Source organism: Dendropsophus ebraccatus, chromosome 9 (assembly GCF_027789765.1).
Source record: "Dendropsophus ebraccatus isolate aDenEbr1 chromosome 9, aDenEbr1.pat, whole genome shotgun sequence".
NCBI lineage: Eukaryota > Metazoa > Chordata > Amphibia > Anura > Hylidae > Dendropsophus > Dendropsophus ebraccatus.
The window spans coordinates 106,372,163-106,399,432 of NC_091462.1; the positions used below are offsets into that span (position 1 = coordinate 106,372,163).

General features: G+C 45.9%; 1 protein-coding gene and 1 long non-coding RNA gene across 3 annotated transcripts in view; both read left to right on the forward strand.

Moving 5' to 3' along the window:
* Window positions 1–10,536, forward strand: part of LMF1 (lipase maturation factor 1) — a 192,355-nt gene extending 181,819 nt beyond the window's left edge. For both annotated transcript variants that reach the window (XM_069982140.1, XM_069982139.1), the window contains 2 exons: window positions 4,141–4,253; window positions 10,266–10,536. In XM_069982140.1, coding sequence (XP_069838241.1) covers window positions 4,141–4,253; window positions 10,266–10,452 — 300 coding nt within the window. In that variant the 3' untranslated portion in view covers window positions 10,453–10,536. The remainder of the gene's footprint in view (window positions 1–4,140; window positions 4,254–10,265) is intronic.
* A 5,533-nt stretch (window positions 10,537–16,069) lies between these two features.
* Window positions 16,070–26,927, forward strand: LOC138801411 (uncharacterized). The gene is made up of 3 exons (XR_011364615.1): window positions 16,070–16,226; window positions 17,529–17,576; window positions 26,768–26,927. It is a non-coding gene; the product is annotated as an uncharacterized lncRNA (long non-coding RNA).
* The last annotated feature ends 343 nt before the right edge of the window (window positions 26,928–27,270 follow it).

The following is a 27,270-nucleotide window of genomic DNA, read 5'->3' on the forward strand; positions in this document are numbered from 1 at the left end:
GCCCACCAGAGGAACTGATCCTGAGGGCCCACCAGAGAAACTCATCCTGGGGGCCCACCAGAGGAACTCATCCTGGGGGCCCACCAGAGGAACTCATCCTGGGGGCCCACCAGAGGAACTCATCCTGGGGGCCCACCAGAGGAACTCATCCTGGGGGCCCACCAGAGGAACTCATCCTGTGGTCCCACCAGAGGAACTCATCCTGGGGGCCCACCAGAGGAACTCATCCTGGGGGCCCACCAGAGGAACTCATCCTGGGGGCCCACCAAAGGAATTTTTCCTGGGGGCCCACCAATGAAGAACCAGCGAAAAGCAGCGCGCTGACCGCTCCTATCCTGGAATCATCTGTGTCCACAACTTCCTTGTGATTCACAACTCTCAGAATGCCCTACACCTATGAAGCTCTCAGGGAATGCTGGGAGTTGTAGTGTCTGAGAGGACAATTCATTAATAAAAGTGATGGATGTGTGGAGGGTCCTGGTGGCTGCAATCTATGGGTCATAACCATCAGCCCTGAAAGTCCTTCAATAACTCTCTCTACAGCAGATGGAGGACTGTCTGATGTGTACTACATATCCCAGCACAATCCCACCCAGTAGGTAGTATGCCCATGTAGCCATCTCCCTGGTAGTTAGTTTGTCCCCCAGAAGGCAGTATCCCCCATGTAGAAGGCTTCCCCCTGTAGGTAATCCTCCTGATAGTTAAATGCCACCCCCTGCCCCAATGCATGCATCTTCTCTCTGGGGTGCAGGGGGGAGAGAGCGGCCTCTTGTGGCCAAAGCCATAAGGGTGATTGGCAGGGCGAGGAGCCAGTGGTTGGTTGTCACCCTGCTTTCCCAGAAACTGATTGTACTAATAACTACATTGAAAAAAAAAAGTTAAGTTTAACAGGTTTCCTCCCAAATTTTCAGGCTGTCAGTGAATGGAAACCTGCTTCCATTCCATTCTGGAGAGCCTGATGCCATCCCTCTGCTCTCCTGGCCTATATACAATACACTATAAGAGGCATCTACTGGACTGACTGTGATACACAAAGCATTCTGGACTCTCTAAGCTTTATTTGCACAGACTTTAATAAGTTATAAGAGGCTCCTATGGCTATAGATTAGACACGGGCTGTGGTGAGGGGGGCCCCCAGAGGGTGAGCCCCCCCAGCTACTGCAGATCCAGGCCTGATGGCCGTGCACGGGGCTGGGATTGCCGCTGCCAGTCAGGAACGTGCGCTCTGAACAATGCAGCAGTGTTTCACTGTCTCGCCTTCTGCCAGTCTAATTCACACCTCACATCCTGACACAAGCCAGCAGCATCTGACTGCTCCCGCACCACCCTGACTAACAATGTGCTCGCAGCTCCGCCGATAGCTCACCGACCCACACAGCATTTCACGGCTTCTAGCATTCGCTCATCGATAATGGAGTCCATGTGTGGGGCCTAGAACATAAACACTGGGGTACCCCTGGCATACCACCGGCTGTGGTCAATGTAACGGGAGCCTCAATCCAAATGGGGGGTGGTAGAGGGCAACAGTGTCTTTTGGTCCAGTTAGATCTAGTCAAGGGGCATGATGGGAGTTGTAGTTTTGCCACAGGTTGGGGAACACTGCTGCAGCGACTGGTTACTCTCATAGTATCCAGGAGAAGGAGAGGGTAAGGTCCCTGTTCGCATTGGGGTCTGTACTAAGAAGGGGAGGTCCCATTTTAATACAGAACCAGTTTATAAAACCTCTTGACTCCCATCATCCCACATGTATCCCACATATAAGCCAGATCATCTTTGGCGAGGAAGAGGTTAAAGGGGTAAGCCAGTGAATTTTTTTTTTGTTTCAGAAAGTTTATATTGATTTGTAATTTGCTTCTATCTAAAAATCTCTAGTCTTCCAGTACTTATCAGCTGCCGTATGTCCTCCAGGAAGTGGTGTATTCTTTCCAGTCTGACACAGTGCTCTGTGCTGCCACCTCTGTCCGTGTCAGGAACTGTCCAGAACAGAAGAGGTTTTCTATGGGGATTTGCTGCTGCTCTGGACAGTTCCTGACATGGACAGAAGTGGCAGCAGAGAGAACTGTGTCAGACTGGAAAGAATACACCACTTCTTGCGGGACATACAGCAGCTGATAAGTACTGGAAGACTGGAGATTTTGAAATTTTCTGACACCGGTTAATTAAGGAGTACCCCTTTAAGACCATAGAATGAGTGGCTGCATTGAAATAAGGCTCAGCGCTGCATTTCAAGATACGGCCATTATACCTGGAGAGGAACCCATTCTCCTGGGCTGTATACTAATGCTGCCAGCCAGTGTCCATGGTTAATAATTGGCAGTGCCCTCCACCAAGTAAGAAGAGGCGCTAATGTATCTGCCCAGACTACCGGTGTGGAAAGAGAGTAGCCGGAGTCACATCGTAAACCAACCAAGGAGCGAATGTCGGCACCATGGGCAGCGCCCTGACACACATCCCACCCCGAGATCCATAGCCGTGTCTCCATGTATCGGCAGGGGAATCCGCTGCCGCCATAAACACGTCTCCTTGTCTGCAGAACTGGCTCTCACTTCTCTGTGCCCGCTGGGATGGGGCTCAGCGTGAGTCATTCACCCCGAGTGGAGCCATGCCAGTCCTGCTACGGCACAGCGGGCCCCGGACCTCTCACTCTCTGGGCACGATGTGCAGCGCTGCGAATGATGTAACCGAGCTGGAGAGCAGCGCAGGAAAGCTACCGGCGGGACAAAATGGGAGGAAATTAAGGTTTATTTGGAAATAAAAATGAAATTTAATACATTATTGGTGCTTGCTGAGGCAGAAACGGCAGCAGGCGGCGGCTTATTTACACCAGGTGCTCGTGCAATGCCCACAGCTCACCACCAGGTGGCGCTCACTTTAATAATGCATTGGGCTCTTGCAAAACCAGACTGTAAAGAACTCTTCTAATAATGTCTCTCTGTTGTCTACTCTGTGAGACTATTCCCAGGCTGCCTTGTGTTACATATATATAAACCGCTTTATAGAGAGGGAGAACTTCAGCCTGTATAGGGAATTACAGCTGTGAGGGGATGGACGCCAAACACTGCAGGTTTCTGAGCTGTTTCCCCTGATATGTTAAAGGACGCTGCAAACCCTGAAAAGAAGACATCGTCCGAAAATAAGGCCCCCCCCCCCGAATGTAAGACCTCCGCCGCCACCATGCCGGTACCCTCTGCTACCCTCCACCACCAGCCCCTGCGCAGGCATACTGCTGGTCAATGGCCCCCATGTCCTGCCACATGCCCCAGGTCACATCCTGCAGCATATCCCGCCGAACGTCATGCCGCATGCCCGAGGTCACAGCCAGCCAAATGTCCCACCACACACCCGAGGTCACAGCCAGCCAAACGTCCCACCGCACACCCGAGGTCACACCCCGCCAAACGTCCCACCGCACACCCGAGGACACGTCCCTCCGCACACCCAAGGTCACAACCAGCCAAATGTCTCACCGCATGCCTGAGGTCACGTCCCTCTGCACACCCAAGGTCACGTCCCGCTGTATGCCCAGGCCGGACGAACGTCACACCGCATGCCCCAGGTCATGTCCTGCCGCACATCCCCCCCGAACATCACGCCACACGCCCGGGGTCACAGCCAGCCTCATGTCCGAGGTCATGTCCTGCCGCACACCCCGCCAAACATCCCACCACACACCCGAGGTCACAGCCAGCCGAAAGTCCCACCGCACGCCCAAGGTCATGGCCCGCTGAACGTCACACCACACGCCCGAGGTCATGGCTCAATAAACGTCATGCCACGCACCCAAGATAATTTTTGGGGGAAACACTGTACTATGTATTACATGTGCAAAGGAGGAAGATGGCAGAGAAGTTTGTAAAAGTTGTGGAAACTTGAACAATTTAGTTGCACATCACAATCACCCCACTTTTTCCAGGATACCTTATGGAAGAAGACACATAAATAGATGTGTGTGACAGGTACTCTCTGCAGCCTTTACACCATTGATTAGCAGATGAAAAAGAAAAAGGGAAAGGTTTTATATTTTTATTAATGTTTTGGTTGATTTTTAGAAAGTTTATTGATCGGACTGTTTATTGACACGACTATATGTTACTGACACGACTGAAGTCGCTGTATCTGATCTTTCTTCTATCCTCTCAGACGTATGAACAGAACGAATGGATAATACATCTTGCTGGGAAGCTACTAGCAAATGACCCCACAGCAACCTCCCTTCTGGCTTTCAACCCTTTCCAGGAGAAAGAGCCCCCCAGGTGAGTGACCTGAGACTGCCAGGTAACATTTTCAAGGATTTTATGCTATAAATGTTCCCTCCATCATAGGCCCAATTTTAAGGCCATAATTGAGAAACCGCAGCTCTTTATTAGCGATAAGGTGAGAGCAGTGCTTAAAGGGGTTGTTCACCCCAAAAAATTCTATGAAGTCAACTAGTGCCAGAAAGGGCCAGAGGTTTGTAGTTTACTTGTAAAAAAAATTCCAGTTGTTCATTCAGCTGCTGTATGTCCTGAAAGAAGTGATTTATTCTCTCAAGTCTGACACAGTGCTCTCTGCTGCCACCTCTGTCCATGTCAGGAACTGTCCAGAGCAGCAGTAAATCCCCATAGAAAACCTCACCTGCTCTGGACAGTTCCTGACATGGACAGAGGTGGCAGCAGAGAGCACTGTGTCAGACTGGAAAGAATACAACACTTCCTGCAGGACATGCAGCAGCTGGGAAGTACAGGAAGACTTGACATTTTTTAAAGAAGTAAATTACAAATCTCTGGCACCTTCTGACACCAGTTGATTTGAAAGAAAATCTTTTTTTTTTGACGAACAACCCTTTTAAAGTGGTATTTCACTGAGGTATAATACGTGTTTAATCATCCCCTCTCCTGGAGACTAACAATTTATTCCATACATGTCTTTACCTCTTCAGTCGCCTTCCCTCAGTTCTGAGTCTGCTGCTTTCTGCTGAAGATAAGTGTGTGTGATCTGTTTTCTCCCCCCCCCCCACCTTCCCTTCCATGATGGCTCATGTAAACAGCTCCCTGGCCGGCTGTCTCTGCACTCTGTTATGCTGGGAGGGTTAATGTGTGAACTGCAGGTCCCCATCCTGGCTGCTAGTGCATATGCTAACCCAGGTGGCAGCGCAGCAAGGAAGGACGCCTACAAAGCACTTAAAGGCTGTGTTACCAGGAACACAGCCCAACATCTACTCTTCCCCACTCCTGGGGCATCAGTCATAGTACATAGAGCAGCATGAACTCCTAATACCATATGAAATGGCAGGAGTTCCCCTTTAAGCAGCTGTCACTTGTAAACCCATGTGTATCTATAGTTAAAGTGTAACTGGCATTTAAAATATTTTTGCAGAAATCAATAGTACAAGCGATTTAAAAAAAACCTCTGTAATAGGTTTTATTAGGCAAAAAATCCTCTTTCTGTACTTAAGAAGCTGTTGATCCATCCCCCCCCCCCCCACACACACACACTTCACCCCTCCCCCCACACACACACACACACACACACATACACACACACACACACGCACACTTCTTACCTGTTCATAATCAGGCAAAGCCGTCTTCATTACAGAGGAGCAAAGTGAAGACGGGTTTGCTGACTCCATTATAACCTATGGAGGGGGGAGGGGTAGAGCAGGGCAGGGGGAGGAGAAAAGCAGCTATACAGTTTGCAGACTGTCTGGGCACATAAAATGCTGGATTCACAGGTCAGAAAGGTTACTGCTTATCTAGGAGCTTAGTGAGAGAAGATTGCAGGATGTTGTGTTTTCCAAGGCTGCCTTTTCTCCTCTCCATGCTCACTCACCCCCTCGACCCCTCCCCTCTCCATAGAGCAAAATAGACACAGAAATTCTGCTTCTTCTGAAGTGAGGGGGGAGGTAGGATAACATCTTTTTGAGTACAGAAGGAAACTCTTTTGCTTAATAAAACCTATTACAGAGTTTCTTAAAATCTCTTGTACTATTGATACTTATTGTTTTCTGAAAAGTGACAATTATAGGACAGTTACTCTTTAACCCCAGCTTAGTGCTCTCCTCTGCTGAGACCCCTCCACACTGACAACCTGAGAGATTCCGTGCAGACTGGTTACAGTAGGGGAATTGCCATAAGCCCCATCACTAGAGCTACTGCAACATAAAAGGAATTACCAGAGGACTCGCAAAATGAAAGCGCTTTCCAGTTTATTGTTCATTTTGCTTTATTGCCTAATACTGCGGCCTGCTCAACAAGTCAGATAATCACGGCCTGGGATCGCGCCAAGTCCGAGCCAGGATCAGGTTACACCTCCCCCCCCCCCACAAGAGTCCTGCTTCCTGTCACCTTACTGAGAACGCAAAACCTGCCGAGGCTTAGATGTAACTGTACCTCATGTCAGTGACTGGAGAAGCTTTTAGTCATAGTCACATTTAAAGGGCATCTACATCTTTCCACATCATGCCGTGCCTATACATTAATACATCTTTATATATATATATATATATATATATATATATATAATATATATATATACATATATATATATATATATACATATATATGATGGTCGGTGCTCCTTTTGTCTTTGTACAGATCCTCTGCATAAAATTTTGGATATCTATGGCCACCACTAGAGGGAGCTCACTGTAGACAGTTTTATTATTGAGCTCAGTGTATGATAAGTATGCATAAGCCCCTAGAGCAGGGATGGAGAACCTTCTGCCGTACAGCTGTTACACAACTACAATTTCCATCATGCCTGGACATGTGAGTGAGAATCCCGACTCAGTTTTCAATATACCTGATCCTTAGTTTCCATTTAAGCACAAATGAAGCTCGGTGTAGCCGAGTGTGCAGGTATATAGAGTTTGTAAATGAGCCTTTATGCTTGTGATCCCAACTCCAGTTGATTTTTTTTTTTTTTAAGAAAATGGTTCGGAACATGTAAGCTTCAAAGTTCAGCTCCTCCTGATGCTGACAGATCAGACTGTATATTTAAAGGGGTTATCCAGAATTAGGAAAAGAACAGCTACTTTCCTCCAAAAACAGTGCCACTCCTGTCCTCAGGTTGTGTGTAATGTTACAATTCAGCTCGATTCACTTCAGTGGAACAGAATTGCAATACCACATACAGCCTGAGGACAAGAGGGGTGCTGTTTCTGGAAGGAAGCAGCTATATTGTACTAATCTTGGACAACCCCTTTTAAAATTGATTAGAAATTTGGATGCAAAATGTATTTGAAAATTGTAAAACTATTACTGACTGAAAAGTAGAAAACTCCTTTAAATGGGTTATCCAGGATTATAAAACCATAGATTCTCACTTCCAGAAACAGCGCCACTCTTGAATTTTGAAGGGGCTGTTCACCCAAAAAAAATATTTTAAATCAACTGGTGCCAAAAAGTGCCAGAGATTTGTAGTTTACTCCTATTGAAAAAATCTCAAGTATTCCAATACTTATCAGCTGCTGTATGTCATGCAGGAAGTGGTGTGTTCTTTCCAGTCTGACACAGTGCTCTCTGCTGCCACCTCTGTCCATGTCAGGAACTGTGCAGAGCAGCATCAAATATTTCATAATTGCTTTCTTTTTCATTCTATATGTATGACTTGTTACATTTGTTGTACTATTGTTTTCAAAAATTCTTATTAAAAAAATCCAATAAAATATATTGAAACAAAAAACCTCTTCTGCTCTCCAGACTGAAAAGAATACACCACTTCCTGCAGGACATGCAGCAGCTGATGAGTACTGGAAGACTTGAGATTTTTTTTTATAGGAATTAATTACAAATCTATATAACTTTCTGGCACCAGTTGATTTGAAAGAAAAACATTTTTGGTGAACTACCCCTTTAATACCACACACAACCTGAGGACAGGTATGGTGCTGTTTGAATCTGGATAACCCCTTTAAGGATCCATTTCAGGGGTTAAATTCTGTGTACTGCCCTCTGAGCCCCATGTATACATGCCTGGGACCAGTAATCGACACCAGGACAAGGTCACAGTGTAGATACTTTTTTTTTTCCACCTTACTCCCACAGTGCGGCCCATTTAATGCGCCAATTAACCGGCCTCTTTGACCTGACGCGGTTTATTAGCATCGGCGAATATACGCAACACGCGTTCCTATTGCCGAAACATCTCACCTCGGCCACTGAGGAATTACAGTGAAACGCGAGATTCAATCTGGAACGAAGAAAAAACACACAAAGCCTTCAGCCTATTAATTGCCGGCGACTTTCCACACTGGGACGTCTCCATATCCGCGGCTCGCAGGCCGGAGCTGAAATCCGTGAGAGGCTTTTATGGCTTCTAATGAATTTATGTTTCTGCACCCCCGTCCTCGCTTTGATTTACAATTAGGAGGGAAACCCTGCAAAGGGGTCTCCAGATTAAAAAAAAATCCAATGGCGTATATTAGAGGCTCGGACCGAATCATAAAACTCATGTTTCGCCCCGTTCCCCGCCCCCGCCGCCCTTGTCAGGTCGTTAATTTTGACAGAAAACACAGTTCCTGTTTTTCCCTCCAAAACCCTCTCAGCTGTTCGGATGGGGGGGGGCACTGGGGGGGACAGCTGTTGCCCTCTGGAACTAATTACAGCTGTCTGTGAGATTTACCCCCCTCCCCCCCCTAAAACTCAAATATTGCTTCGAATATTTAAGGCGTACAGTTGGAAGATGTCATAACACCAGGCCGCTTATGTGATAGCAGCGAGAAGCCCCCTCCTCTCCTCTCACAGCTGCTACCGGCAGAGCATGAGCCAGACGGGAAGGTGAAATTCACACATAGCGTATACACTGCAGAGTGTCTTCTCATTTAGTCAGCTACACTGGATAAATAGGCAGCATGTAAACAGTAGCCTAAGGCAATGGTGCACAACCACAACCTGCAGCCCTCCAGATGATTACAATCGTCTTGGATCCATCATTGTTACTCTTCCTTATTAGGGTCGTAAGCAAACAGGTGTTTTTTACAGTGCTCTTTTTTCCTTGGGTTTGCAGGGATCTGGGACTGGGAAAGCTGGGTGACCAAACATGCCCAATCCTGTCTGTAAACGAGCTCTGATCACTGAGATCTGCCCAGTCCCACCTGTAAACAAGCTCTGATCACTGTGATTGGCCCAATCCCCTCTGTAAACGAGCGCAAATCACTGTGATCAGCCCAATCATGTCTGTAAACTAACGCAAATCACTGTGATTGGCCCAATCCCATCTGTAAACGAGCGCAGATCACTGTGATCAGCCCAATCTCATCTGTAAATGGGAACAGATCACTGTGATCAGCCCAGTACCATCTGTAAACAAGCGCAGATCACTGTTATTAGCCCAATCCCATCTGTAAACAAGCACCAATCACTGTAATTGGCTCAGTCCCATCTGTAAACGAGCTCAGATCAATGTGATCAGCCCAATCCTGCCGGTAAACAAGCGCAGATCACTGTTATTAGCCCAATCCCATCTGTAAACGAGCGCAGATCACTGGGATCAGCCCAGTCCCATCTGTAAACGAACGTAGATCACTGTGATCCGCCCAATCATGTCTGTAAACTAACACAGATCCCTGTGATTGGCCCAGTCCCATCTTTAAATGAGCGCAGATCACTGTAATCAGCCAGATCCTGTCTGTAAATGAGTGCAGATCACTATAATCAGGCCAGTCCTAATGTAAACGAGTGCAGATCACTATAATCAGGCCAGTCCTAATGTAAACGAGTGCAGATCACTGATTGGTCTGCTTGACAGATGCAGTATATCTTATTTTTCTGAAACAATGCACAATGTTTTATGTATACAGCTCCTCTGCATACGTGTTTCTATGGTAACAGAATAAAGATTAACTGTGTAGTCTGATCCTGCAGTAACACATCTGTCTAATTTTTACTAGGACAAAGTAGGTAGGAAGATGATGTAAGGGAGTATGGCTGAAAGATCAGACTACAGAGGCTCTGTTTGTAGTCTGTTACCATAGCAACATATAAGCCTGCATAACTAATTAATTTTTAAGAAAAGTTGCTATAATTTTTATTGGAAATACTTTGGAACATTACAAGTAATAGTTGTACATGTGGACCTTTCTCTGGTATACAGTCCTGGGGGGCTTGAACATAACAACCAGTGTTGGGGGGGGGGGGTGTTTCTTTCCTTTCTTATACAGAAGTAAGAAGGATTAGAAGACATCACTGCGCCTGTTAGTTACCCAGTTAGTTTTGTGAACCCCTTTCACCTGATAAGTGATGGAACTGCTACTCGTCATATTCTCTTTCTTCTGCCCCCTACAGGTGGATCAGAGGAGAGCACTTCCGATACAAATTCACCCGAATCTGGGGTACACATGCCTCCGAGGGCAAGTGGTGGATACGGAAGAGGATCGCCCCTTACTTCCCACCTCTCAATCTTCAAGGACTCAAAAAGTACTTCCAGTCTCGGTCTTGGCCTCTGCCGTCAATGCCAAGCGAGCACAAATAGGGATCTACTACTATCAAACAGATCATAGCGCTGCTCCAGGCCCCTCCAAGAGAGGGTCTTATGAATGTAGCTCACATTACTGCACCAAGATAGATACAGGATGGTTATGTATATGTAGTACAGGACCAATTCTTTATACAAGCACATGACTGTTAAACTAATCAGGGCAATGTTTTATCTCTCTATTATCAATAGCTGGGGGCGCTGTTGCATTGGTGTCTATGGAAAATGTACTCTGGTATGAAATGGTATTACATGTGAATTTTACACAGAAATTTAAAGGAAGCTAGTATTCCCACAAAGCATTTTTCCCAATCGGACAGCATCATAGATCACCATGACGATTTCAGGGCAGGTACTAGATCCCCATGTTGGACATATTACATATTACAATGTGTCCATATTGCACTTATGATAGCCAACTTAGGCCATATATGTGCAATGATGGCGACTGGATATATAATATTGAATGCTCTGTATCCTTGATCAGTAGCCTATGGGGTGAACATATGTAGCAGAGCTGAGTTGGTTTAATGCATTGTCTACTTCTGCACAAGTACAGATACGGCTCTGCCATGGTGGGTATATTCTTTTTAACCAGTATAATGCCACTATCGGAGAACGAAATCTTGTGTCTCAATCACTAACATCAGGTGGGATGTGGCCTATACAAAGGGGAGGGGCTTTGGGATGTGGCCTAAACAAAGGGGTGGAGCATCTCTAAAATTTGTTGTTTTTTTTTGCTCAGTTTTGACTTGTCCATCCGAGCAACTCCATGACATGCCGTAGGTTAGGGTCCTGCATGGGTGACTATAGTCGTTTTGGGGGTCCTAACTGTGCCTGACTAATCAGCTCTGCTACATCTGCACCTACAACATTCTCAGGCCTGACAAATGTGAAGCTCATCTTACCCCCATCCAGCATTTTTCTAGGTAACGCTGATACCAGACATTTTGCCTTTAGCCATAAAATCCACACTCGCACATTTCTTCGTATACGCGGGACGGCTGCGGCACAGCCTCCCCTGGAGCCCGGCCATTGCTCACAATGAATTGTTGGATCCAGCATCCAATGCAACCTGCTGCTTTCAGTAATGCTCAGCGGTATTGTGTTATGTGCGGGAATTCCCTGCAAACACGTCCCAGCTGTTCTGTTTTGTGCAAACCATAAAACCCTAAACCCTCCTGCTCAGCATTCCGTCCATTAGCCGCTGCTTATCTACCCAGAGTTTATGGTCCATGGAGGCTTCCACCAGCTCCAAGGCTTCTAGGATTTGGGAGCAAAATTTAGAAATTGGTGAATCGACATAAAGGAATAAATTTTGATACTTTGAATTATGTTCTATGAGTGTGTGAGAGTTACTATAGCTACGTCACATGGTGGAATCCATAGGGCCGACTCATGGCGGACACATGCAGCTGCAATACTTATACTGTGTCCAAGCATCAAGGTCTCATGGGTTTCAAGATCTCTGCTTGCTGAGTCCTGGATAAGTGATAGACACACAGGTGCCTTCCAGCACAGCTTATGTGTAGCTGTGCAGGTGTGTGTATGTCACTTATTCAGGTACACAGACAGCAAGCAGAGATTTAATACACAGGTGCACAGATCCATAGAAAATAGGTGATGACTGTACTGTAATGTTCATTACATGACCAGTGCAGATTCCTGTTGAATGACAGGGCAGGGTGCTCTCTCTCTCTCTCTCTCTCTCTCTCTATATATATATATATATTTATTTATATATATATATATATATATATATATATATATATATATATATACACACACACACACACACATATTGGTATACTGGGCTGTATATATATAATGGTATGCTGGGCTGTGTGTGTGTGTATATATATATATATATATATATAATGGTATGCTGGGCTGTGTGTGTGTATATATATATATATATATATATATATATATATATATATATAATGGTATGCTGGGCTTTATATGTATATAATGGTATGCTGGGCTGTTTGTGTGTATATATATATATATATATATATATATGTGTGTGTATGCAGGGCTGTATATACATACACTACCAGATTGTATCGCACAGCCCCCCATAACTAGTAGGTATTACATTGTATTGCTGGGATTTGTAGTACACCTGCAGAGAACTTCACTGCTCATTGGAAGGGGGTATCCCAGCGTGTGTCTAGGTCCAGCCACTACCAGATTGTATCGCACAGCCCCCAAAACTAGTGGGTACTACATTGTATTGCTGGGATTTGTAGTACACCTGCATAGAACTTCACTGCTCATTGTAAGGGGGTATCACAGAGTGTGTATAGGTGCAGCCACTACTGGATTGTATCCCACAGACCCCCAAAACTAGTGGGACCCCAAGTATTTTTCCTGATTTCTGTATTTCATACGCAAGGTCTATCTGAGTTCATAACTGCTTGCACAGAGTAAAGGTGGTGTCACAGAGTGTGTATAGGTGCAGCCACTACTAGTGACATCACATCTGGAATACTGTGTCCAGTTCTGAGACCTCACCTACAAAAGATAATGATACAATACGAGGGGTCTTGAAATATATGAAATACACAGGTGCACAGTTCAATAGTAGACAGAAGGATTATGGCCGTGTAATGTGCTGTACACAAGTATGTCTGTTACAGTACATAAGCGCTCAGGATCCTTCATTAATTGCCTTTAATTTTGAAAATTCAATTATTGTGAAAAATATTTTTCATGGTATTTCAATTACCTACAGTCCAAGTGTAAACTTATGTAAGAAGAGCCGTAGGGGAGCCATATGGAGTATGAAGGTCTGCGACACAGGTGTCAAACTGAAGCTTTGGCTGCCCAGACATGATGGGAATTGTAGTTTTTTTAACAGCTGGAGGGCCTGAGTTTGACACCCGTGGTCTACAGGATAACTGTATGCGCTTAGGAAATCTATTTCCCTGCTTCAGGGTTCCCCAACCTGTGGCATGATGGGGGTTGTAGTTTTACAACAGCTAGAGAGCCTCAGGTTTGAGGACACTGCTGTAGTCAGGTATAGGGCATGATGGGAGTTGTAGTTTTACAACAGCTGGAGAGCCCCAGGTTTGAGGACACTGCTGTAGTCAGGTATAGGGCATGATGGGAGTTGTAGTTTTACAACAGCTGGAGAGCCCCAGGTTTGAGGACACTGCTGTAGTCAGGTATAGGGCATGATGGGAGTTGTAGTTTTACAACAGCTGGAGAGCTCCAGGTTGGGGATCTGTATTATAAGCTGTTCCCTCTAATATACTCTATAGGAGACGGGATTGGCATCGTAACGAGGGCGCCAAGTCACGGATCATTCAGTAACGTTTTCACAGTCACTTGGCCCTTGGCGCCCAGTACAGCCGTCTTGTTCCATGCCACATCCAAAATCCAACAGCCATCGCCCTGCCCCCTTGTCGCTGCCAACCGTATGTCGCTAATATAAAGTAAACAGAGGTTAGATGAGTTGTACCCGCCACCATTTTCCTCCTGTACCTTCGTATATACAGGAGGGGGGTGTTGGTGCGGCATTCCCTGGGGTGCGGTAAAGAACAAATGAGCATTTGGGGCTGTTTAGAGCAGGGGGTCGCGGTGCCAGAACGAGCTGGAACTAGTCCAGAAATCCTTCAGACTTCTGTCACCTCATTAACTTCGAGGTCACAAATCAATTCTTAATTATAAGGGGGAAAAAATGAGAGGCGCTGGTGAGGCCAGAGAGCGGCGTGAGTGTGGCGCGGGGGACAAGACGACTCCCTCAGGCTCTGCGCTACAGGTCAATCTCTCTTTACAGCTTTACCAAACCGATGGCACCATCACGGTGAATTATGAGAACACATAAATCTGGGGGGAAACATCACAGGTCGGGCCTGAATTACACCCTCAGCGTCCATTATTGCCCTTCACACATGATGTGCCGGAGTCCGGCCGCACGTTCACACTGCACAGCTCGGCTTCAAAGTGTCGGACCCCCCTCCCAAAGTGCTGGCCCATTTTACTGTGTGTAAGAGACATTTAAAGGGAATGTGTCACCTACGTTTTCTTTTACTGATTAGTCAGATACTAAAAATTGTTCCTTTATTCCAATCTGTTTCTATTTTCTGACTGTAATTTTCTTTATTTCACTATTTGTATGTTGTTATGGGGTGACCATCTTGCCTGGGCCATTCTTAACAGCAGTTAGTGACATGCTTTACAGCAAGACTCTTGGACATAGACGACGATAGACAGACTCCGCCCCTTTGAGATGAATATGAAACATTACTGAGCAGAGGTCATTCTACAGGTTGCTGCTATTGTCTTCTCTATCAACTGGTGTCACATGACGCTGCAATGCTGTACAGATCACTTTACAGCATCCTCCTCTTATCACCACAGACACAACAGGAAGTCTCAGCTTAGTTTTAGCCCTAGTGGAGACAATAAGAACTGCAAGATATCAGGATTATTTTATAATATATAGAGAAAAATGGAAAATTAGAAAAAACACCACCAAAAATTCTTTAAAAATATTTTTAACATTAAAATGTTTATTAAACAATAGGTTATTTTCTGATGACACATTCCCTTTAAAGGGGAATTCCATCTTGTATTAAAGCAGTTCATAGCTTTAGGACCCCTTCAAACACTGTGTGTAGCATCTGTTAGTTGGCACACTGGCACTGTATAGAGGGATCTGCCGCTTAAACACTGTATAGGGGCATCTGCACTTGGCATAGTGGAGTATCTATGGGAGACACTATAGGGCATTTCTGGGGCAGGCACTCCAGCTGACATTATATGGCAGCATAAGTGGTTGGTGCTCTAGGACAGTGGGGTCGGTGGGATTAATGCATGCATGTACTACTTTTCCATTTTCAGGATACAAAAATGTTCCTGGAAGGAGCCAGAGCGCTCCCTACATGGCTCATCCCTGCAGCAGTACTGCAGCCCCGAAACTGGCAAACAATGCACCATCCAGCTTATCGGTGAGAGGTACATCGACGATTAGTTGTGTATGAGGCCATGAATCCAGATCCATTGACACTGTCCCTTTAAGCAGCACACAGCCTGTAGGTTTCGCTTCCCGGCGGTATCATCATCTGCGGTCGTCATCAGGGGTGTAGTTCATCTACAGCTGTAATGATAGATGATAATAGAGCTCAGATCTGGGCTATCCAGCAGAGAGGGGGTTAAAGATTCACAGCCTAAGTCAGTATTTGTTCCCACACACCCTAACCTCCCCTGTCATCTTGGGTCATGCCTCGGCCTACACCTCGCCATCTGGTTGGATCGTGTGGTGTAACCCCCCCACCCCACCAAGGGTGCAGCATCTGGAGCAGAATCCCCTGGGGGGCTTTTGTGGGATGATCCTGGCCCTTTGCACCCCCTCATCCCACTAGGTATCCCCGAGAGCCGTTCTGTGCGGTTATAGGTACCCTCATTTATCATGTCAGTCATGTAGGAGGGTTACGGTGTATAAATCTTATCTTCTTCTTCTGTTATCTGTCTCGGTATATAGCAGGACGTATCTCTGTAGGATAGTGAAGGATCTATAGGCTGGTACCTGCGGCTGGTCGAGCAGCGAGCGCAGCATCTGCCCGCCTCAGCCGGTGCCTGGTACTACCAGCCTGGTAACCCGCTCACCATTTTGCTCCCTGGAGAAGTTATCACCAGATGTTGAAGCTAGAGGAGGCGTTGTGACTTTGGGAGGAAAAATGGCCCTTTGTTTGTGTCGTTCATTAACATGTTCAATGCCGGTACATTATAGAAGGGCGGTTGCCGAGCAGCGAGTCTATGACGTGGGTATACAATGGCCTCCATTTATAGACTGGATCGGTATATCCTGAGAACGTTAGACTATGGAACTCTTTGCTATAAAAGAGGAGTGAGGGTTGGGAGTGGGGGAGCACAGGTTATGGTTGTGATGTCACAGTTATGTACATCCACAGAGGTGTAACAGAGGGTCACATACAACATACACCCATACATACACATACAACCAGCTCCCCCCATAGTTATACAGTATCGCCATTCTACTCAGGGTAGCATAAACTAGTGACAGAGAAGCTGAACAGAATGATGTATCACTTACAGTGTTCTGTGCAGCTGATCCAGACATATCCTCCTGAATAACATGGACAATAAGTAGGCCTCTCCATTATGTGCATGAGCTCAGTAGTCCTGGATATTCATGAGGAGAAAACTTCACCCACCAGCTGCTGATTGGCAGTTATCTACCCATACTGTGTATAGGCGGTGACCTGTCAATCAGCAGCTAGAGGGCGGGGGAAGGGGTGTGGCAAGAATCCTATTCTCCTGCATATTAGGAGAACAGCTGAACAGAATGATGTAAGTAATACACCGATCTGTTCAGCTTTTTTGTCTATAGTTTATGCCGCCCTCATTTAAGGCAACATAAACCTAGTGACAGTTTCATACCCTTTTCATTGACTTCTATGGGCAACTGCAACCTGATCTCTTAGTGAGCTGATCTGAACAAGAATCCAAGTCTTAAGGGTCAGGGAGATGGAGGGCAAACATAAGGTGGTCTTTTTAGGGAATGGTTGTATGGTGGCACAAACCATTACTAAAAGATGGTAGCCCATTTTTCCATTTATGACCATCTTCTTCATAATGGGGGTCCGCCAGTGCTTCTAATTGTAAATTGGGCTATATTTTGGATCCCCATTTTTCTTCCATACTCCATACTCCTCCATCTTCCTTCTCCGCAGAGTACATCACAGTCTGGCCGGTTCTGGTCCAGTTAGAGTCTGTACTGGTTCACCCTGAAGAAGTGAGGACAGGACGAGCTTAACCTGTCAGCCACAATCACACATGAGGTGGGCGGCCCGTACCTGCTATTAGTCACAATCCCCATATGATGACTGAGGGGTATTATTTACACCGGCCTGTGCCAGCTCTGGACAGCAGCCAGCCCACGAACCTGACACCGGCCCGGCACATCCTGCGGCCTTCATAGTTACTAGGCTTTCCTCTCATATAAACCTGTTTTTGCTTTTATGTCTGTTTTTCATGAGTTAGTAAAATCCTTGTTATCCCCGATGATGATTTCCCATCTAAAATCACTTCTGCCTTTGCAGATTAACATTCTCCAAGAAACTCCTGCCGCAAAGTAGACGGGATCCCAGGTAATTATTGGAAATATTGGAGGCTGTTTCTAGTAATATGGGGGGCAGGAGACATCTGTGTGGTGGGATGTCATAGGGTGAGGGGTCGTCTCAGGATAGAGATAGGGGGTGTATTGCTCTGATGTATATATACAATTGCTGGGGTGAACTACTAGAAAGTCAAGCAGAGCCAAGATGGCGTGGCTGATCCCGAGCCCTGCTGCCACTGTCTTCTAATTCACTAATTCACACAGTGATGTCACAGTACAGGGATAATACACACTGTGATGTCACAGTATAGCGATAATACAGTGATGTCACAGAGGTCTGTGTGGTCACATGACAGCAATCAGGAGGTGAGACTCATAGCTGTGCAGGAGGACAGTGACAGAAGCTTTATAGCAGTAATGGGGAGGATGGGAAACACAAAGGCTGACAGAGCTGTAAACTCCGCTATGCAGACCATTCCCACCCAGCACATATATATATATATACCACAGGACAAATGGTGTAATACACAGTGCTATATGAAATGAGAAGGTTTTTCTGTGTAATGCAGGACAGGACGGGTCCTCCAGAGCAGAAGACGCTCTTAGCACTGTCCAAGAGGCATTAATCGTAAACAGGGGGTCCCCCTTTATTAACCCACATATGAAAATGAGTTTGCTAAAGTAGACAACCCCTTTATTTCCCAGTATCTACAGTAAATTATAATCATATTATCCGCTCCCTTAAAATAAAGCCCCCCTCCCCACGCTCTCCCGCCACCCCTTTGCTCTGGATCAGCGATGTCACCGTCACCCCCCCTCCATGTGTCAGGCTGTCGCTTGTGTCTGTGGCACAAATCAATTACATAGGTAATGTAATAACACTGGGCCAGACTCCACCATAAACATGCCTGTCATCACCCTTTAAAAAGCCCAACACGTTTATTGAGGTTAAAGGGTGGAACATTGGGGGGACCCGAGGCCCGGTGACTGACATCCCCTCTGTATGGGAATGGAGGAGGTGGGGGGTATAGGGACTGTGAGCCAGATACCAGACAAAGGTGAGGACATGAGAAATGCAAAACAGGGGCCAAGGTGGCCATTATAGGGCCCGACTGGCTTCTTAACCCTTCACCTCCTGCCTGCATATACTCTATAGCTGAGTGTAATGTGTTTGATAGGTTTCCAGATGTTGCTAAACTACAACTCCCATCATGCCTTGACAGCCAGAGACTGCTGTAAAGTGTGAACACTGGCCAAGGCTTATCATAGTAGTATCACATCATTACAGAGCAATACAGTACTGCCATCTAGTGGCCAGATTGCTGTGAAACATCACCAGCAATGAGGATCTGGCCACATGACAGCCACATAGATTACATAGATGTCTGCAGTGTTGGGAGCTTGTGATGAGATTGCCTCCATACACCCTAACCGGGACATATAGGCTCCTATATAGTCATGTGACTCAAGTACTTTTAGTGACAGACAGGAATAGAAGGTGAGACAGGTGTTCGCTTCTATAAACAAACCATCCCCCCGACATATGGAGGCGGCTACAGTATAACCCCCACCCCCCTGTACACCGACACACGTGTACCAAGTATCAGGAAATAGATCTGTCCTCCTTTGTTACCCAATCCAATTGTAACAAACGCCCAGCTGGGTTTTCAGTCCCAGGATTTAAGCAAAAACTATATTTAAAGGGGTTATCCTGGGATTCCAAAAACATGGCCACTTTCTTCCCAAACAGCGCCACTCTTGTTGTCAGTTTGGGTGTGGTATTGCAACTCCTTTCCATTAAAGTAAATGGAGCAGAATTGTAATACCTCACACAGCCTGAGGACAGGGGTGGTGTTGTAAGGAGGTAGCTTTATGTTTTTCTAATCCTGGATAATCCCTTTAAAGGGGTTCTTAACTTCACTATTTCCAGATGTCTTGTAGAATAGAGTGGTGGGCACTACTGCCCCTTTCATTCAAGGGACCCCCACTGACCAGAATGTTATTATTCTATAGAGGGGGATAACATTAAAGGGGAACTCTGGCAAAATATATTTTCTTTTAAATAAACTGATGTCAGAAAGTTATATAGGTTTGTAATTTACTTTTATTAAAAATATCAAGTGTTCCAATATTTATCAGCTGCTGTATGTCCTGCAGTAAGTGGTGTACTGTATATACTGTGCTCTCTCCACTGCCTCCTCTGTCCATGTCAGGAACTGTCCAGAGCAGGAGAGGTTCTCTATGGGGATTTGCTGCTGCTCTGGACAGTTTCTGACATTGACAGAGGTGGGAGCAGAGAGCACAGTATATACACCACTTACTGCAGGACATACAGCAGCTGATAAGTACTGGAAGACTGGAGATTTTTAAATAGAAGTAAATTACAAATCTGTATATCTTTCTGACACCAGTTGATTTGAAAGAAAATGTTTTTCACTGGAGTACCCCTTTAAATCTTGTGAATAACCCCTTTAATAAATTTGAATCTCATTCTCTTTGAAATTTTCCGACCTTCTCAATCTCTACTTTATGATACCAGGATAAAGAAGGTAAAATTCCAAAAGCAAGTAATCACGTGCGACACCAAGTAGCGTTCCTGAAAAACACGTTCGTTAGAAAAATTTGTGAAAAATCTGAAATTTTGATTAAAAAAACATACCTATTAGGAATCCCAATAGTAATGATCTTAAGGGTAGGTTCCGCTTTAAATTTGGATTGTTTTTAGGGCACAGTATCAGAACTTGTGTGAAAGTGTCTCCCTGTGACCGGCCGGCACCTGCACCTCCTCTGTATCTGCCGTCAGAGAGCCATTGTCCGGCCTTGGCCGTGTCCAGCGCAGCTGCAGTGTCCCTCGCAGGCTGACGAATGAAGCTCCGATTCATATTTAAAGAGGCAGATGTCAGAGAAAGAGCCCGTTGTCCCTGCAGCTTTTCATCCCCCTGCAGCTTTATATGAGGCTTTGTTCATGTTGTCATGTTAATTGGGGGCAAAACTAAATGTTGTTATGACGGTAAGCGCTAAAAACCATATTAACTGCCAGAAAGTCGCTAAAAGAAGATACCATGTGTCCTCTAAGAATCGTGTTAGAAAGGAGAAAAGAGAATTTCCCCTTTAAATAAAAAAAATAAAAATCATAAAAAGTCGCCTTCTCCTGCGAAAATCTATGTGACACTACGGCCATGTTCACACCTATATACAAATTGGTGGAAAAAACATCCAAAATAAGTCCATACAAACTCCTCGTCATTCAGCCTCAAACGAGCCTAAAAATGGCGGACATAAGTACACCTGTCTTTTGGATCTCCATTATTTTATTTTTTTCTTGTAATCCCACTGTAGTAAGACTCCTCCCACCTGTAGGTAATCTAACTGTAGTAAACCCCCTCACATCTGTAGGTAATCCCACTGTAGTAACCCCTCCTACCTGTAGGTAATCTAACTGTCACCCCTCCCACCTGTAGGTAATCCCACTGTAGTAACCCCTCCTACCTGTAGGTAATCTAACTGTAACCCCTCCCACCTGTAGGTAATCCCACTGTAGTAAGCTTACTCACACCTGTAGGTAATCTAACTGTAGTAAAACTCCTCCCACCTGTAGGTAATCCCACTGTAGTAAGACTCCTCCCACCTGTAGGTAATCCCACTGTAGTAAAACTCCTCCCACCTGTAGGTAATCCCACTGTAGTAAGACTCCTCCAACCTGTAGGTATTCCCACTGTAGTAAAACTCCTCCCACCTGTAGGTAATCCCACTGTAGTAAAACTCCTCCCACCCATAGGTAATCCCACTGTATTAAGACCCTTCCCACCTGTAGGTAATCCCACTGTAGTAAGACCCCTCCTACCCGTAGGTAATCCCACTGTATTAAGACCCTTCCCACCTGTAGGTAATCCCACTGTAGTAAAACTCCTCCCACCTGTTGGTAATCCCACTGTAGTAAGACTCCTCCCACCTGTAGGTAATCCCACTGTAGTAAAACTCCTCCCACCTGTAGGTAATCCTACTGTAGTAAACCCCCTCCCACCTGTAGGTAATCCCACTGTAGTAAGATCCCTCCCACCCATAGGTAATCCCACTGTATTAAGACCCCTCCCGCCTGTACGTAATCCCACTGTAATAAGACCCCTCCTACCCGTAGGTAATCCCACTGTATTAAGACCCCTCCCGCCTGTACGTAATCCCACTGTAATAAGACCCCTCCTACCCGTAGGTAATCCCACTGTAGTAAGACCCCTCCTACCCGTAGGTAATCCCACTGTATTAAGACCCCTCCCGCCTGTACGTAATCCCACTGTAATAAGACCCCTCCTACCCGTAGGTAATCCCACTGTAGTAAGACCCCTCCTACCCGTAGGTAATCCCACTGTATTAAGACCCTTCCCACCTGTAGGTAATCCCACTATATTAAGACTCCTCTAATCTGTAGGTAATCCCACTGTAGTAAAACCCCCTTTCGTAGGTAATCCTACTGAAACAAGACCCCCTCATGGTTTATCCCACTAAAGTAAGCAATAAACCCCCTCCCTCGCAGGCAACCCCCACCCCCATCCTCCGAGGGCAACCCCTGTTTGTGAGTGCATGATTGATTTCACTTGTGCTCTATGGAGCTGGGAGAGAGAGCAGCCGCTTGTGGTCGGAGGTATAATGCTGCCTCCACCCACAAGAGATTGACTGGCAGGGAGGGGAGCCAATGGCTCCTCGCTCTGTTAGTTATGAATGAGACTGTTTATCACAAGCGCTAACAGTTAGAGGACCAGAGCAGGTCTTGCAGCCCCAGGCATCAGTGCTCTGCAGAGGCTGAGTGAAAAGTGTGGTGGCCGGCTGCTCCGTTCTTCCTTCTCCGTTATTCCTCTCACTGTACACATAGTTGGATCCACGGATGTAATATGGTCACACGGATGCCGCCGTATTACAACTTGTCAGAAAGCGTGATGAAGAATTTCTAACAACTCTATATATACCGCTATTGTAATAAATATGGCAGAACAATTGGTGTTACTACATAGGAGCAGTGGGCCTCACCCTGGCGTTGTTGTCTATAGCAGCCAATCAGAGTGTTGCTTTTTAGTTTTCCACAGCTAGTTAAAAGCTGAGCTGTGATTGGCTGCAATGAGTGCATAGACCGCTTATACTAACAGACAGTTTTGATAAATGAGGCCCAGTACTTAGGAAAGCAGAGACGGGTATGTTCCCCACTACAACACTGCAAACTGTAAATGTGATTAATATAGACATTTATATAAAAAGACTTGGCCGAATAGTTCTCAACAATTCAACAGCTCAAAGACGAATCGCATCAAATCATATAACACTGGGGACACTGCCAAAAACTGAAGGATCTACATACAATGCTGCACCCTTCCTGGAAGATATCAATGTAAAAGAATGATAAAACTGACAGCTGTAACAATGGAATAGTCATATTCCTAACCATAGTGGGCAGTATAATACTACCCACTATGTTCAAGAATATAGCCCTATAATATTACCCACTATGTACAAGAATATAACTACTATAATACTGCCGCCTATGTACAAGAATATAACTACTATAATACTGCCGCCTATGTACAAGAATATAACTACTATAATGTGCAGCGGTTCCATTCTCTCCAGTTCGTGTTTTACAGTTCTCCCTCTCTGAACAGCTCGCACTCCTTTATAAGACCCACATGACCAAAATTAGCAGGATATGTCTGTGCTCACATGTCTGGACCCTATGTCTTCCCCATTCTGTGAGAGCAGCAATGGTAAGTGTAATACCATATCCATACTTGTGTCGTTTGGGGGCAGCCTTCCCCGCCGGTGGTGCTGGCTGGGTTTTGGTGGGGCTTTTTGGGTCTGGTCCTGTGACATTGGGGTTGCAGGGCCGTTCCATGGCCTCCCTTCCCTGCATGTGCACGCTTTGCGGGGTTGGCGGTCGCTGACCGACACGGTGTGGAGTTAGCGTAGGGACCTGTGTGGACCAGAGGACCTGCGCGGTGGTACACGGGGCAATATGGCTTGATCAATTCATATACAGACACTCTGGTGTTGATTTTTAATATAGGCCTAGCGGCATTAGTATCAGCCATAGATGGGATGTGCAGCCGTTCCTTTTTCTCCAGTTTCCGTGTATTATAGTAGTTTTATTCTTATATATAGACGCAGTATTATAGTAGTTATATTTTTGTACATAGGAGCAGTATTATAGTAGTTATATTCTTGTATATAGGGAGCAGTATTATAGTAGTTATATTCTTGTATATAGGAGGCAGTATTATAGTGGGAGACCAGCACGTGGTACATGAGGCAATATGGTTTGATCAAATTATATACCAACATCCTGGCGTTAGTTTTTAAATGTAGCCGAGAGGCATTAGTGTCAGCCATATTTTACTTTTCTATCTTTTCTGAGTGGCTAGCACTCCTCCTTGTAAGGCCCATGTGACCCCAATCAGCAGGAAGCACCTGTGTACATATGGTAAGTGCCTCCTCTTTCTCCCATTCTACCTGCTTGTGCTATGGTGAGTAGTAACACCTTGTTCACACTTATGTTGCTTGGTGGCTGCTTTCTTGTATATAGGAGCTGACTGTGCAGGCGTGCACAGTCAGGGAACGGGGCCATGGGACGGCCCTGCGACCCCCATGCCACAGGACCAGACCTAAAAACACCACACCAGAACCCGGCCAGCACCACCGGCGAAGAAGGTCGCCCCCAAACAGCACAAGTCTGGATGAGGTATTGCGCTCACCATAGCTGCTGCAGACAGAATGGGAAAAGACAGGAGGGTTTAAAACCATGTGCAGTCAGGTGTCTCCTGCTAATTGCGGTCATGTGGGTTGCCAGGAGGAGTGCAAAACACGGAGAAAAGAGAGAAACAAAATACGGTTCAGGGAAGAAAGAGAGCGCTGCACCTCACACCTATGGCTGATACTAGATGTGTTTTTTATTTAGCCTAGGGGTACTAGTATCAGCCATAGGTGTGAGGTGCAGCACTCTGTTTCTTCCCTGAATCGAATTTTGTTTCTCTCTTTTCTCCGTGTTTTGCACTCCTCCTGGTGAGACCCACATGACCGCAATTAGCAGGAGACACCTGAGTGCACATAGCTTTAATCCCTCCTGTCTTTTCCCATTCTGTCTGCAGCAGCTATGGTGAGCGCAATACCTCATCCAGACTTGTGCTGTTTGGGGGCGACCTTCTCCGCCGGCGGTGCTGGCCGGGTTCTGGTGTGGTGTTTTTAGGTCTGGTCCTGTGACATGGGGGTCGCAGGGCCGTCCCATGGCCCCCGTTCCCTGACTGTGCACGCCTGCGGGGTTGGTGGCCACTGACTGGCACGGTGTGGACTTAGTGTAGGGACCCATGTGTATCAGATACCTGCACGATGGTACATGGGGCAGTGTGGCTTGATCAATTCATACACAAAATTCTTATGTGTTTTTTATTTAGCCTAGGGGCACTAATATCAGCCATAGGTGTGAGGTGCAGCGCTCTTTTTCTTCCCTGAACCGCATTATAGTAGTTATATTCTTGTATATTGGAGGCAGTATTATAGTAGTTATATTCTTGTATATAGGGAGCAGTATTATAGTAGTTATATTCTTGTATATAGGGGCAGTATTATAGTAGTTATATTCTTGTATATAGGAGCAGTATTATAGTAGTTATATTCTTGTATATAGGAGCAGTATTATAGTAGTTATACACGAACTGGAGAGAATGGAATCGCTGCACATCCCATCTATGGCTGATACTAATGCCGCTAGGCCTATATTAAAAATCAACACCAGAGTGTCTGTATATGAATTGATCAAGCCATATTGCCCCGTGTACCACCGCGCAGGTCCTCTGGTCCACACGGGTCCCTACGCTAACTCCACACCGTGTCGGTCAGCGACCGCCAACCCCGCAAAGCGTGCACATGCAGGGAAGGGAGGCCATGGAACGGCCCTGCAACCCCAATGTCACAGGACCAGACCCAAAAAGCCCCACCAAAACCCAGCCAGCACCACCGGCGGGGAAGGCTGCCCCCAAACGACACAAGTATGGATATGGTATTACACTTACCATTGCTGCTCTCACAGAATGGGGAAGACATAGGGTCCAGACATGTGAGCACAGGGATATCCTGCTAATTTTGGTCATGTGGGTCTTATAACCCACGCCCACGCCTGCGGGGTTGGTGGCCACTGACTGGCACGGTGTGGACTTAGTGTAGGGACCCATGTGTATCAGATACCGGCACAAGGTACATGGGGCAGTATGGCTTGATCAATTCATACACAAAATTCTGATGTGTTTTTTATTTAGCCTAGGGGCACTAGTATCAGCCATAGGTGTGAGGTGCAGCACTCTTTTTCTTCCCTGAACCGCATTTTGTTTCTCTCTTTTCTCCGTGTTTTGCACTCCTCCTGGTGAGACCCACATGACCGCAATTAGCAGGAGACACCTGAGTGCACATGGTTTTAATCCCTCCTGTTTTTTCCCATTCTGTTTGCTGCAGCTATGGTGAGTGTAATTCCTTATCCAGACTTGTGCTGCTTGGGGGCGACCTTCTCCGCCGGCGGTGCTGGCCGGGTTCTGGTGTGGTGTTTTTGGGTCTGGTCCTGTGGCATGGGGGTCGCAGGGCCGTCCCATGGCCCCCGTTCCCTGACTGTGCACGCCTGCGGGGTTGGTGGCCACTGACTGGCACGGTGTGGACTTAGTGTAGGGACCCATGTGTATCAGATACCGGCACGAGGTACATGGGGCAGTATGGCTTGATCAATTCATACACAAAATTCTGATGTGTTTTTTATTTAGCCTAGGGGCACTAGTATCAGCCATAGGTGTGAGGTGCAGCACTCTGTTTCTTCCCTGAACCGCATTATAGTAGTTATATTCCTGTATATAGGAGCAGTATTATAGTAGTTATATTCTTGTATATAGGGGGCAGTATTATAGTAGTTATATTCTTGTATATAGAGGCAGTATTATAGTAGTTATATTTCTGTATATAGGGGGCAGTATTATAGTAGTTATATTTCTGTATATAGGGGGCAGTATTATAGTAGCTATATTCTTGTATACAGAGGAAAGTACATATATTTTGCTCTGTAGCCAGTTATCTCATAGTATAATAAAGGTGCCATTTCTATATAGGAAAATAAGCAATATGATAACTTAATTTTTTTACCTACTGTATATCAGTCACTATTCTCACTTGGCCCTTCTCTCTATTTGTACCCTATTCCTCTTTCAGTACTTCAGCACCATGGTTCCTCGTGACAGCTGCCCCATCACCTGTTCGCGCTCAGACAGCGCAGCTGTGCCAGTCACCATCCCTGTGATTTCAGAGCATCCAGCGCTGGAAAAACAAAACTCATTACATTTGTGCTGCGGCCTCCAGCTGCCCTCTTCCCTTTCCAAAAAATCGCACTGCCTGCATATATTACATGATGTTCTGTATGCTGCTTTCCTGGACCCAAACAATGCCATACTGCACAAGTGTTGTTCAGGTGCATGAGTTTTCCCATAGGGGGCATCAATATAGTAGTTATATTCTTGTATATAGGGAGCATTATATTAGTAGTTATATTCTTGTATATAAGGGGCAGTATTATAGTAGTTATATTCTTGTATATAGGAGCAGTATTATAGTAGTTATATTACTGTATATAGGAGCAGTATTATAGTAGTTATACACGTGGGGCTTTTTGGGTCTGGTCCTGTGACATTGGGGTTGCAGGGCCGTTCCATGGCCTC